We start from the raw sequence: 15148 nt of genomic DNA, 5'->3' as shown, positions 1-15148 counted from the left end.
ACTATTAAAGTAAAATAATTCTTTAAAGAAAAATTATTATTTGAATATAAAAAGTGGCAGTGCTAATAACAATTTAATATATCTATATGTTAAAACCTTAGAAACGACTGAGTAAAATATAAAATAAAAAATTCTCATACTGAATACCTATTTAAATTTTATATAAAAAAGTCATTAAACTAAAAAGTTTCTGCCATAAAACTGTCATTTTTTAACGACAATTGACAGCGCGTTTAAAGCAAATAATTTAAGCAACCGACTTCCTTATCCTATATATATTGCCTATATCCTTATTGCCTATATTTTAGTTGACAGAAAAAAGTGTTTTAAATGCAAAACTAAAATCCAGAAAAAGTAACCAAAATATATTCAATTGCGGTTACAATGTACGTACTACTGTAGTACAAACATATCTTTCCCATATCTGCAGAAATGTGAATTAAGGTGCAAAAAAGTTTTGGCAAGCAATCACTTTACATGCACTGAACCAACGGAGCAAGGACATAAAGTTTCATATGCCATTTAGTTGGTCTTCATTGAAATTTACGATGCCTTCGTTGAAAATCAAGTGAAAAAATTAACGTGTGGAAAGTTTAAAAAATAAATAAAAATAAAAATAAAAATAAATAAGAATAATATATTAAATAAATACATATAACTTTAAATGGCAAGAGTACATGAATGTAAGAAACACTTTTTAAAGCTCGATTAAATGCAATTTGAATCAATTGTATAAAAATGCCAGTGGCGTTACTATAAAAATATTTGCATACGAGTATATATGCAATGTAGTTACAATAAGATATCCTTTTTCAGCAGAACAGAGCTGAGGTTGCTGGTAGGATATCTAACGGGTCACCAAGGGCTACGTTACCATCTCAACAAAATGAACCTGTCCGAAGAGATAGATTGTAGACTCTGCTTAGAAGCAGAGGAGACAACAAGCCATATTCTATGTGATTGCACAGCCTTGATCTGGGCCAGGAGGACGTAACGGGGTCGGAAATTGTTTTCCCCTTCCGACATTAGGTGTTCCTCAACGGTCGACATTTTAGCCTTCATCCGGAAGGCGGAATGTTTTCTGTTCAGTTAGGGTCTGTTGTAGCACAAAAGATCAATCATGGTCGCAGTGCTCTGCTCAAATGTGAGCTAGTACCCCGTTCTTTATCTATCTCTATCTATATATGCAATGTATTCAATCAAGGTAAAAAGATATAACATATGTGACATTAAAGTAAACAAATCAATGTTGTTAATAATAGGCAATATTAAAAAATTACAAAAAAAATTAAAGTAAAAGAGAACAATGTATATGAGATATATTAATTAAAACAATATCCTATCATTACCAATTTCTTATATTTATTCCATATAGGTTTCATATATATCCAAGCAAATATTAGGTTATTAGTTTAACTTCTATTTTACACTCTACGTAGCTAGTTCTACAACAAAGAACAATTGTAATAAATTAAACAATTGTTCCAAAACTTTAACTAAGCTAGATAACAAACATGCGGTTTTATCATATAAAACAATGATAAAACTTTGCCAGATATACGCGATGTAACGATTGGGTACTGTTTCGAACTCAATTCTAAACTAAGATTGCAATCGAAAAGGTAAAGAAATGTCTGTAGAGCTCCCTGCTATGTAAAAAAATTAAATATACATAAGTTCCTGAAAGTCGATATGATCAACAAGCTTTCCAGCTAGAACACAATAAGACACTATCTAAAGAAAGGTCTTTAGGATCATAAAATCTGTAGAGTAATATGAAGGAAAATCGCATTACAAAGAAGATAGTCTTTTAAAAAAGAACCTATTCTTACTGCTTCAAATGCCTGTAAAGGATTTCACACGAGGTTTACCTGGTCAAAATAGAAACTTGTCCAGGAGACTTCTTTTAAAAATATTAGAAAATGATATTTTCATCCTAACAGATGTCGTTGCCTGGCACAGCAAACATTTCTTAAAAATTAATATTCATCTATTGACTTCTACAAAAGCTATAGTGAAGAGGAAGTAGAAGTAAAAAGAATGACTAAATTAGATCACTTTTGTCTGGACGATATACTCTCGCCGAAAGCGGGTTTTATTTGCTTGAAACGCGGCGAAAATTCAGTAGGCAGCAACCGATATTGTTTGGATTATAAATAGTAGATGATCAGTTATACTTGCCGCAGCCCACCGGATGTTTAAATCTGGTTCCGGATTTGATATGAAATCATATGAATTTGGTATGAAATTATAAAAATTGTAATTTGTAAACATTTTGTATTAGAAAACCGCCACTGTCAGATTTAAAACCTTTATTTATGTAGCTCTAAGTATACTAACTTTACAAAGCAAATATCTATATGCATCACAGTGGTATTGGAAGGGCTTAAATACTTAACAAAACTGTAAAAATTTAATATTTTTGTTATTATATTTATTTAAAAATATTTTTCCATACCTTGTTGGCGTTGGTATGTTTATTTGTTTGTTTGTCATATCAACCTACGACACAAACTTTACAATTTCTGTCTTAAGGAATAAAGCAATTCTATATATGGAATATTATTTTTCTTGAATACACGCTTTAGTCCTTATGTAAAGCCCAAACAATAACAACAACAACAACAATATCAACAAATAATATATAAAATATATTATGGTATATTTTTTCCAATAAACTTGTTCGAAACACACAGTAGCGATATTCATATTAATAATATCCGCTTTGGGGAGTTTTTAAGTTTAACCCGCCAAAAATATGCAACGACATGTAGAAGCCACTCGTATGCGCTTCAGCCAGGATATAAAATAAATTAAAGCGAAAAAGCATGAAATATTTTACAAAAAAAAAAAACAGCCAAAAAAAAATAAATATTAATGCAAAAACGAAAAATATCTAAAAAATAAATAAGAACTCTGCAACTTATGAACGAAAAAAAGAAGTTAAGAAAACGTAAAGCAATGCGACAAATATTCTTTACGATGTATGAAAAATCACTAACTACTGCATAAATATCCTTAGGCATGTGATTTAGAGTTGAGCATAGGTGGTAGCTCTGGTACTCTTAAATGCCAAAGTACGGAATGGTAAATAATTTGAAGGAAACAGACATGTACGTATGCGATCAAAAGAAGGAAGCAGCTAAAGTCTTTTTTGAACCTATCTATATATGTATATTTATATATGAGTATATTTGTTTTTTTTTTTTTGGTTAAATAATTCTGGCATTTAAAATTGTAAAAGAATGAATGGAAAAATAAATAAAATAGTAGCTTAACCAAAAAATATACGAAAAAAAATTAATAGTAAAAAACAAAATACAATTTTTAAAGAATTATTGAACTAATATCAGCTGAAAGGTTAAGGACTTAAGCTGAAGTTTTGGCAGCAAAGCACCGCAGTAAAATATGAATGGTGAAGTGCACACGCACATACTATGTTTAAAAAAAATGCACACAAACATGACATCCTTGACTGAATACATCCTGTGCCAAGAAAAATATTTAAAAGTCGCTGTTATTAAATAATAAGAAGCGTATATGCCAGTAGCTCATCACAGGTATTATAACACATTTTATTTGCATATATTGTATGGTACTCGTATTATTGTTTGTACTATATACAGGGTGTATGCAGTAAAGTGAACTAATTGTTTCAAAATCAAGGTGGATTATTTTTGTAGTATATAAATAATCCACTTTTTATTTATAGTTGGTTGCAGTTGTAGCTTAATAGATATGTTTAGGGAGTATTTGACATTTCACTGCTATATTTTTTGCAAAAATCTAAAAAGATAAGATCTATATCCTTTCGTCCTTACCAATAAATAGTCCTATAAATTGTCAAAAGAGTACTCCTCTAAATAAACTAACTTTTATGAATAGATGGTTGGCTAGTTATAGCTGTAGGTTAATAGATACTTTTTCACTTTCTTTATTTATCGGCTTACTGTCCAAAAATCTATGAAGTTAGGATCTATATCATTTCATCCTTATCAATAAACAGTCATACCAATTATCAAAGAGACACTTTTCTAAAAACTGTTTGTTCTGATGAGCACACCTAATCAATCACAGAATAAAAATGTAAAAATTAATAAACTGAATCCGTCAGGTTGAATTTAAGTCAATTAACAGATCTTTGATTCTTACCGTTGAACAATCCCTTAAATTGTCAAAAAAGTATTTGTCTAAAGTGTTTTTCTTCTGATAACCAAACCTTAATAAACACAAATTAAAAACCCTAATAATTGAAACTGAATCCGTCTCGTTGAGTTTAGGTCATTTAATAGATCTTTCGAGCCCTATGCTGTAAAGTACGCTAGCTAGCTAAAATAATTTTGAATAAAAATAGCACTATTTTAGAAACGTTCTTTTATAATATCGGTAAGGCTTTACTAAACATTGTTGAATATAATTTAATAAAGTTAGAGCTTATAGTGGGTAGACACCTTTGGGGGAATGCCCAGCAGTGATGGAGTAAATGATCAATACTTTTATTTTACTCAGTTTGTGAATTTTATATAATATACTAATAGAAAATTACAACTTCAACGAAATGGAGAAGTTGAAACGCATTCGGGTACTTATAGTATATGACACTTCCTATCGAAATGCATTCAGGATGGCTTGTATGGAACGCTTTTTAGTATATACAAATTTTTAAAATTTAATCTCCTATCTATCATTAATGTATTAGCTAAAAATATGCAAAATGGTTATAAGATCAGATATCATATACGGACCAGAAGTGTGTTTAATAACAAGCGCATCAAAACAGGGTGATTGCCAAAAGTTCGTGAAAAGAGAATATACTAACTAGTTTGAGCTAATCAAAAGTGTGTAAAATGTTTGAATAATCAAGTCTGGAGGTTCAGATGGATTGGCTATTTTAGAAGAACAAAAAACAACAGAATTCATAAAATGATTCCAAACTATGTAGAACTAGTAGCTAGAAAGAGAGAACTCCTACATAAATTGTTAATTGTTTGACTTAGAAACTAAAGTTTTAGCTGTTGGACTCAGAAACTAAAAAAGTGCATTTAAAAGCTGAGAAGAATGAAGGATAATGAAGTAGAAAGCTAAAACGCACTTCAGATTGTTGAGGTTCGGTGTTATTATAAAAAATATTTTGGTGGTTATATGGTACCGTAAAAAGTCATATTGTAATAATTTGTATGACTCTTATTTAAATTACAATTAAATTAATTTTAATTAATTCAAATCTATATAGGAATCATGAGTTCTTTAGTTCCAAAAAACAATATTCTAAAGTTATCCTGAAACACCTTGTCATATCATCATACCAAAAAAGATTTTTAACAAATATGTACGTTCATATTATTTTCAGATTTCCTTTCTTATGCCACTGTGCGTGTCCTTTGCTTTGTGGATTACTGAGATTTTTCTACAAAAGCGAAGAATTATTCATAAAAATTGAACGCGTCTTCGTTATATTTCGCGAATGAATGGTTATCATTATAACATGTCCTGACGCATAATAGTTCCTTGAGTGTGCGTATGTTCATATGTATATCAACTTCAGCTTGAACAAGCTTAAGTCCTTTTTTATTTCTTTTGATTTTGCTAAGCTTTTGTTTTGCATTCGAATGAATGCATGATGAATAAAAACGCTTGAATAGATTCAAGATTCAAGTGTATTGGTAGCAAAGAGGAGAACCTGGTACTGCCGTTAGTTATGCGCTATTTTATACATACGTAAGCATCTATATTTACCTTATGAGTACCTTATGAAATCACTCAGGAAGATATCAATATTATGCATTGTCATTCACGTCACAACTACACATATTCTACAATTTGTATATTTACTTATGCCGTTGAAGCATTCCGTGTTCAGCAAAGCTGCTTCTGCTGGGACTTGAAGGATTCTTTGTATGAGATAACATTTCTTATAATTTCCATCACTGTCTTGAAAGAGATAATAACAATCATCAGCGTTTACTTGTGTCTTAAGCATGTGTAGAAGTGTACTTCAAGCGTAAAACATTAATGGAATAATGACTGGTATTGTTTGAATTGACGGAAAATAACAGGATTTATGGTATGCAACCGTTTGTAGGGTATTCGCGTACACATAACTGCTGTTACGAAATGTATCCTTTCCCCATTGATTTCCTAATAATGACTTCAGCAAAATGTACACAGAATAAATTTTATTTTTAAACATCATATTGTCATGGATTATTTTTAGTCGTTTAATATTAATTATATTTATAAAATACTTGTTAGCGTAATGCTTATTATATATAAAAATTAGTTATGTAGTGTTCAGTGCAGCAATCTTTGCATAATAAAACAAAGACAATTAGATTTAACATTTGTGGCGATTTTGAACTTTACCCTCCAATTTATTTCTCTTATGAAGCAATATGAGTTAGTCAGTTAAATATTATCTATATATGAAGGGGACTAATCCAATAATTAAATACAACATTAGAATTACTAATTTCAGGAACTCTAGAAAGTTTTTTTTGAAACAACAATAAATGTTTTAAACATTCTAGGTGTGGCTCCTCAAACTTTGATCTTTAGCTGATCTTTACGAAATTTGTAAAAAAATTTGAAGTTCCTTTTTCATAGTAAAATTATACGATGCACAGATATTTCTTTTATAAATCTGAGGTCAAACTAATTACTTTAAAATCGGAGGAAAATGTTTTACTGGGACGCTATGTGGACGTGGTGTGTCAGCTTTACTTAACCTTGCCTTGTTTTTTAAAGCTTATGCGTACCAAAATCTAATTTTTATATTATATGTACGTGAAGAAGATTTGTAAAAATAATTGGAGTTTATTTTGTTAGGCAAAGTTGTATTATTCATAGATATATATTTTATAAATCTGACGTCCAATGGTGATCGTAAAATGTATCCATTATCATGTTAGTCTACTCTTTGCCGCTGTCTGAAAGAACACGTGGTCTGTGTTGTATTGTGTAAAGTGGTGTGCTAACTTTACTTTTTAATTTTAGCTGTCAATTGTTGTTGCTTTCAATGCAAAACGACAATTAGGAACAAAACCCTCATGTGAATCCATATGTTTACCTGAGATTTTTAAAATTATATTTAGAAGTTTTAAATTGATAAAGTGATTCAATAGATATATATAAAAATCATTAGAGAATAAATCAGAACCTATAGTCATGTTATAAATAAGAAGAAAGATTCTGACTCTTTTATGACAATGAAGCTTTCAAAAGTTTAGGAATTTTTATTTGACCGCAACAGCATATTTTATGGTCTCCAACTTATATAAAACTTTGGAGTTCTTTCTTGGTAATAGAAAAGTTACTAATGCGAATTAAATTTAATTTCAAATGTTATCCATATCATAATTACTAAAGTACTTTAAATAATGCTACATTAACTAAGATTGCGACTAATATAATCTTTACACTTGTTCTGATTAATAATATTGTGTACATTAGTGAAAATCTTTTAAATTTTTTCATGCAAATTCTGATAAACCTTACTAACGTATATATCTTATGCAAACTTTAGCTTTGAAGGACCTTTAAACGGGTTTTGGAGTTTTGAGATTTGGTTATAAATCTGTAATAGCATAACTTGAGCTTTTAAAGACCTTATAACGTATATATATAATAATCGTTAGTTCACTTCTTTAAGGACATAAGATCCTTACAGCATAAACAAGTGTTCTTAATACATATACAGTATGCACAAGTTTACCTTTTAAGGTCTTTTAAATAGATATTGAAGCTTTAGGATTGTATTCAGTGTGTCAACTAACCTAACAATCAGTGAATATTCAGTAATTGCGTTAGCTTCGCTTATAGACACTTTAACCAGTTCTTCTCAACTAATCTGATTATATTCGTTCTTTTCACTTCCTTTAAAAAATTTCTTCTGCCACCACTTCCTTTTCATGGGCCAATAAAAAAAGAAGTAGTCTTTGAACTCTAAAAGAAGCAGGCAATAAAAATAAAAGTTAATCTACCAATGGAAACCGCATTTTGCTTACAAATGTTATGTGCTCTTATCACTTGCATGCACTCCATGCACACACGTGTTGCATCCTGACTGGAAAAAAACATGCATTAAAATCAAGTTAACTGCTTTTGCACGAAACAGAATGCAGTACATCCATGGAGAGATAGATTGGAGTGCTGGAAAGAAAAGCATTGGCGGTGCCGTTGTTGACTTTTTAAGTCACTTGAAATTGCACGTCATCAGACCACTAAAGTTGTTAGTGTGTAAAATCCCTAATGCGAATGTCAAACGCGCTGTCAAAGCAAACATGTTGCTTTTGTTTATATTGCCTCAACGCAGCGAGGAGTACCTAGATCCTTCGAGCTACAGTGCAAATGCATCAAAGCGTAAGAATTCAAAACTTTATCAATGAGGAGAAAAATTATTTGCACAGCATTCAGTAAAAAAAATCTGATTTTTTCCTTTGAGAAGTAAAGCACCGCACAGGAAGTGACGTGTGCATACATCAACGAATATGATTATTAAGGATTTCCGTTTTTCGCAACAGTTTGCCGTGCTTTTATTTGTATTTTTTGCTTGATGTTTTGTGAATTCATTTGTGATATTTTTATTTTACTGCAAAAATTGTACAGTTTTCATGTACTTTGTAAATAAATTTTTTTTTGCTTTCAAACCAAAAGTACAAATCAACCAAGTACATCCTTGAACAATATTTGATTTCCAATATGTATATGAGGAATTATAATTCTTTAAATTTCAAGTTTGTCTGGAGTTAGATAAACATTTAAATATATATATAATAAAAGTTGTTAAATATATGTCATAGAAATAAATAAATTAAAATTTTTACACTAAAATCAAAAAACTACTCATGCTTTACTTACTATGCGGTGGTGTTAGCGCTAACGCCGATGACATACCAGGAAAGGGTAACGGTGACGGAGGATGCGGTGGTCCATCAGGTGGATTGAAGTGTGTTGGTAGGCTCATTGGCGAACTCGGTGTAAATTCCTTACTTAGCCGATTCATACTTTCTTCCAGTCTTTCGTGCGGTGCAGGACCACCACTCGATCCAAATGGTGGCAGACCAGGCATACCCATTTGTCCCAGTAAACTGTTGGCGTAAGCATTATGTTGCTGTTGCATTTCACGTTGTTCGCGTTGCATGGCGTGATCACGTTCTCTTGAGTGTTGATGTGAAACTGCTGCTGCCGCTGCCGCTGCAGCTAAGGATAGATCCATTTGATGCTCCATATGTTGAAACGGATTATCGTTATTTACAGCTGCAGCCGCAGCCGCAGCAGCTGCCGCTGCATGCATCTGTGCCTCTAATGCATCAAGCTTACATTGATTCTCAGCAGCATTTGCATTGCGATCAAGTCGCAAGTCCCTTAAGCTTGTTGCTGCGAAAGGGTTCAGACTATTATTGGAGTTGGGGGTTGATGATGAGCTGGGTTTGTTCAAATGTCGTATATCTTTCAAGGAGAGCACAATGCGATTGTTGTTATTCAATTTACTATTGTTGTTATTATTTACAGCAGTGCATTCGGTCTCATTTTCGGAATGATTGCCACTACAATCATTATCCTTTTTCGTTGTACACAGATCTTCAGGTAGATCTGAAAGATCAGTTTGTGGTTTTCGTCGTAGCTCATTGGATTTTTTAATAAGTTCTTCAATATCTTCATGTTCAGCTTGTTGTTCATTTTCATCGTTATGACGTATATGGTTCACATGTTCGTCGTCATCATCATCATCAGCAATTTCATCGATATCAATTGATCGATTTATCTCGTGGTTTGTGTCATCAACTGAATTTATTTCTTTACATTGTTTTTCATTCATATATTTTGTTTTTTCATGAGATCCAACATTTTCGTTGCTGTCATTTCCATTGCCACTGTCGTCTTCTCTTTCGATATCATTATCATCATCTATTGCTTCAGCTAACTCACTTTTGATCACAGTTTTGAGATTTTCTAAGCTCTTGGCATGCACATTCATTTTTTCTAACGACATAAGTTCATTATTTTCATCTCCAGGTATTGGTGTGCCGGGTTTGCCAGGTAAATCAAGTGGTAGATCACCAGAACGGCGTCTTGGACGTGCTTGTTTCCTACGTGGCATAGGTGACGTGCACAGATCTGAATGTATGCCTGATTCATGTTGTAGTTCTTGATCACTTTCAATTTCACGCTCTAATTGCTCTCGCTCTCTTTCACGTTCGCGTTCACGCTTGCGTTCACGTTCTCTTCGTGCTGATGAACTAAAGAGACGAGAAGGTAAAATAATTTTTGAACCAGCCGTCACCATAGATGGTGATTCATCATCAAAACTTGAACAACGTTCCAATTCTGAGGACATCAGCGAAGTATCTAGCATGCCGAAGTCATCTGGAGATGCAGCAGGTGTGGGCGTATGTTCGGGTACTGAACTCTCTACGAGACCACGTACTTGTAGGGATTCACCAGCTTGTATGAGCATTTGTAAACGTTCTTGTGGTACACTTATCTCACCGCGATACATGAAGTCAACAATAGCCTGCACAACCCAACCACGAAAATCTTTAAGTACAATGACGGGATGTTTGCACGGTGTTTCGGCAAATACACGCTGAAAGAAAGGTGAACACGCCGAGAGCACCATTTTGTGGGCTCGTATACTGGTCTCGGCACAGACGAGTGTTACATCAACAAGCGTTTTTGTTTGCAGAAGTGCATCAAATGCACGTAAAATGTGATTTTGATGATTATTCCAACGCAGACTGTAGTGATCCTGTATTGGAGCTGTCGCTGTATTTGGTGTGTTGGGCATACTTGCAAGCATTGCGGCAGGCATTGAGTTGGGCGTGAAAGTGGACTGTGTGGTGGTAGTTAATACATTTGCAACTGCTGCTGATGCAGTAACTGTTGTCATCATCTTGAGTGGTGGCGGTGTTGGCGGTGTTATCGGTGGTGTGGCCGTGGCAGTAGTCTGTTCTGTTGAATGCATCAGAGACAGTTTACGTCTTTTGATGATATCCTCCGATTCTTTTAGCATTCAGATTCATTCACTAATAACTCGTATTGTAATAAATAAATTTAAATATTCTCGTTGCAAAAGAAATCACGTGAAAATCTTTAAAGCTGCGTAACACATTCATATGCCACGTGATGAGTTACATAAATTGCGTACGTTTTCTGTGTGTTAATATTTTTGTTTCAGCTTCTTCACTTCTTCACTTCTGCTCTTTGTTTTTGAATTAAATTGAAGTAATGCCTGTAAAGAGATAAAGAAAAAGATAAACATGAGTTCTACTCTTTTAATATATTTTCTTTTTTGTAGCTTAAAGACTTTCCTATTGCAACTTGGCTTATGAGCTGAAGGCAATCCGCGTGCCTTGCTCAAGTTGCTCATATCAAAGTATTCATGACATATGCTATATGTGATAATATGTTAATGAGTTTCGACATATATCATTTTAATGCGTTAGCAAAAATTTGCCTCTTCATAAAAAATTCCACACAAAAAAAAAATAAAATACAACAAAAAAAAAAGATATTTTAAATTTGACAATCTCAGGTACGTGTCTACAAGTGTATCCTTAAGGATATGCGGCTGGTAGTCTTCTATTTTTCTCGTAAGTAAAACAAAAGAAAAATCCTAGCAAGCGTGATGTGTGATAATAGCTGATGTATGCGCTTTATTTGTCTTGTTTGACTTGATACTGCTGCTCCTGTTCCAAGTGGTTCTGCCTTCTTTTGGCTGGATATGTATGTGGATGGAATCTAATTAATTCAGCGTGCTTATGCATGCGTGTGTGAATTATTTTATTTTATTTTTTTGGATATCTTGCAGTAGCGCAAAACGGTATTCATGGTATCTGACAGTGTCTGGTAAAACTAAATTGAAAAAGTTTTTCTGTTGCTCTGAGTTGCTTTTTTTGGATAAACCAAGTTAAGCATACACCTTACTCAGTTCATTTACTGTTAAATAAAAACATATTTTATTCTTTGCATTTTATACTTAACGTATCCTTTTAAAAACTTATTACGACGTTAAGATAAATATTTTTATTTACTGTCTCAGAAGTGTGTACGGATGCTGTATCCTACTAGCTCTGCATTGCTATTAAAACAGCTGTTACCGCAGACGCAAGTTGAAAAGTCACTTTATTGAGGTGGGAATTTGAAGACTTGACGTCTTGATGTGAAGTGCAAGTGGCGGCTTTGACGCTGTATGCTGAGACCGCATATTAACACATGTAATGCTCGAATGCATTTATGTGCAATTAGTGCAGGGCTTCTGATAAATGTTTCATTTTGTAAAAAGGACTCCTCCTCTACTTTTTCTTGCAATTAATTTTTATTTGAATTTAAAAAGTTTTTCTACGTTTTAGTTTAATTGAAAAAAAAAACCGAAACTAGTGTCTCTTTAATGTTTTTTATATGTCTGAACTCAGTATTGTTAGTAAAAAGATAAATTTTATCAAACACACATATTAGTTGAATATATTTCGGCTATTTCACAAGATAATACAATAAATATAAAAATTTTATATTTTATAAAATAGTTAAAAAGCATTTTCTGTAAGGTTAGGTTAGGTTATACTAGCAATCCTAAGGATCAACTTAGGCCATTTGAAATGTCATATAAGAGCTCAAAAGTTTTAGTATGAGCTAATATCATTAAATATTATGTTTGAGATAGTCAGAATTTAATTTGTATATTTTCTTGTCGCTTTTGTAAATTTCTTTGTAATATTTATATTATTATTATTTTAAATTTTATATTATTAGTTCAAATTAATAATATTTAAAATGTTTTTTAGTTAAGTCATATTGATACTATTATATGGATCTCAAAAACTCGTGATCAAAAACTATTAGCAACAAATGCTTATAGAGCATATGAGGAATAACATTTTATTGAATATGACAAGCTTGAGAAAGAAACATATATACTGCTTTTGTTATATTCACAATATAACAAAAGCAGAACTGAAATATAATCCACACAAAAGATAAAATCATGGACGCCTTCGACGAAGTCGAATTTTAAACTGGTAGACTTGTAGATCACTTCAAAGGTTTTCAGAAAACTGTTTTCATTTAAAAAATTAATGATTTCGTCATAATGACTTATTTTTAGGAATAAACATATAAATATATGTATGTATATACATTTATGTGAATTGTATTAGTAATAATCAAATTAATATAATACTAGCAGTACAAACAATATTTATATTACTATATTTTGTTTGGCACTGCATCGCAATGGTTTTCAGGTAAAAATAGGTGCCATTCAAATAGAAAATATATGTTTCGTCATATTGACAAGAATATCTATATATTTATTTTCATATATATATTATTATTAATAACTTAACTTGATACTAGTGATATAATTTGTATTTATACTAAGAGAGCAGATAAAAAATTTGTATAAAATGTCAGAGTTTAAGATGACTGAGTGCATGCCTCTCACTGGACTGGACCTACAGTAAGTTAATAGAACAAGATTTACTGCCTTAAGATAACTGGAGAACGTGATTGAAGTACAATCTCATTAAATACAGATTAAAGAAATTTATAACCGATATTTTAATAGAAAGGCGAATAAACTGTTTTAACTTTGAATCTCATAGTTTGAAATATCTTGACCTTGTTCAAGAATCTAACTGCAGTAAGTGACTAAAGAAGCATTAAAATTTACAACTTATATAGTCAACTTTAAAAAAATTTGGGAATCTGTTAAAAATTAGAGTAAAAATGGGGAGTGTAATCCTATTACCTTCAGAATAGGTCCGTGCACAGAATAGGTCCGTATATCTAAATAAAACGGTGTTTAAAGAAACAATCGAAACATAAGATTATAAAGATAAGAGGGTGGACTCGGTTCAATAACACATAAGCAAGAGTTCTGTAAAACCTAAGGACGGTTTATTCAATGCAATTACTCCTGAGGTTTATCATAATAGGTCCACTTTCATGAACTAAATAAACCGATCTTTTGCGAAAAGATTTGCCACCTACATCTATTTGTGCAGTTACATCCACAAGTCTTTGACGAATTTTGCTCTCACTATTTGTTTAAATACAATTGTATAAGTTATAATTTCAGTTAAGTACACCTAACTCTTTTTTTACATCAGTAGGTACGTTCCTCAGAAATCCGTGTAAAAAAAATGCCAAGTGTCAAACAAGACAGTGATTTTAAGATTGTACTAGATTAAAAATTTTTTACAAAAAAATTTTTTTTTTCAACCGTGTAACTTCAAATCCGTTGGGTGTAATTAAAATCACAATATAATATATAGATTAATTTATATAGTTATTTTTTCTAACAATTTTAACTAGATATTTTTAGATTTATATTTATGTACTTTGAACTACACTTACCGTTACAAACAAATTTCATCTAATTAATCTTAATTTAAAATTTAATCTTATTTGTCCTTAAGTCTTTTTCCTTTGGTTGAGTTTTTTAATTATTCACATAATTTATTGCACAAGTTTGCTATTATTAATATATTTTACATTTTTTAAATATTGGCACTAAACGATTTGCGTATCTGCAGATAAGAAATTAAAAATTAGTTTCTATATTTTCATTGAGTATTAAAATGAATGTTGACAACTGCACCATTTTTACTGAACTGCGTGAATATATTCTACAAAAAAAAAAACAACCAGCCTTAATATATGAAGGATATACTAGCGCATATAAGTGTTTTCTTAAAGATAATATTTTGAAAGATAATATTGATAAATATGAGAGTGCATAATGCGAATTTGTATTTTGCTCAACACAACAAATAAACATACAAATTCGACAGGTTCAGTACCTGTCCTATGAAACTCTCAACTAACTATCCAAAATTATTGTTTCTTATGGCGATTGAGACAGGTAATTTATGATCCTACTGCACTTACATGCGAGTATGTAAGCCCAGGTCATTTTATGCATTTACCATGGTAAAGGCTAGAAGTATGTGTTGCCTATGACTAATTTACGAATATTGTTGAGAATGGTATTTTAGCTATTGTCATAAAACTTGAAGGTTAACATATGTAGTGTCATAAATAATATATTAAATTAAGATACTTCAGTTCAAGGAAATTTGACAAGTTCCTTGAAATTTCAGTAATTATAGGCGCGACATTGCAAACAAGTGTCCTGTATAGGTGGTAT

The 15148-nt window shown here is 31.6% G+C and overlaps 2 protein-coding genes across 2 annotated transcripts in view; one reads left to right on the top strand and one right to left on the bottom strand.

Moving 5' to 3' along the window:
• Positions 1–15148, top strand: part of LOC119674511 — a 284554-nt gene that overhangs the window by 27848 nt on the left and 241558 nt on the right. The window lies entirely within an intron of this gene.
• Positions 8849–11226, bottom strand: LOC119674512 (protein jim lovell-like). Its single transcript, XM_038085654.1, has one exon. The coding sequence runs from the start codon at positions 11009–11011 to the stop codon at positions 8849–8851; it is 2163 nt and encodes a 720-aa protein (XP_037941582.1). The 5' UTR covers positions 11012–11226.

This window comes from Teleopsis dalmanni, chromosome 2 (assembly GCF_002237135.1).
Source record: "Teleopsis dalmanni isolate 2A chromosome 2, ASM223713v2, whole genome shotgun sequence".
NCBI lineage: Eukaryota > Metazoa > Arthropoda > Insecta > Diptera > Diopsidae > Teleopsis > Teleopsis dalmanni.
The sequence above is the reverse complement of the archived record's forward strand: the minus strand, read 5'-3'. Positions and strand labels throughout refer to the sequence as shown.

Coding starts and splice junctions, on each gene's coding strand:
- LOC119674512 (XM_038085654.1), bottom strand. CDS start 11,011: ATGCTAAAAGAATCGGAGGATATCATCAAAAGACGTAAACTGTCTCTG.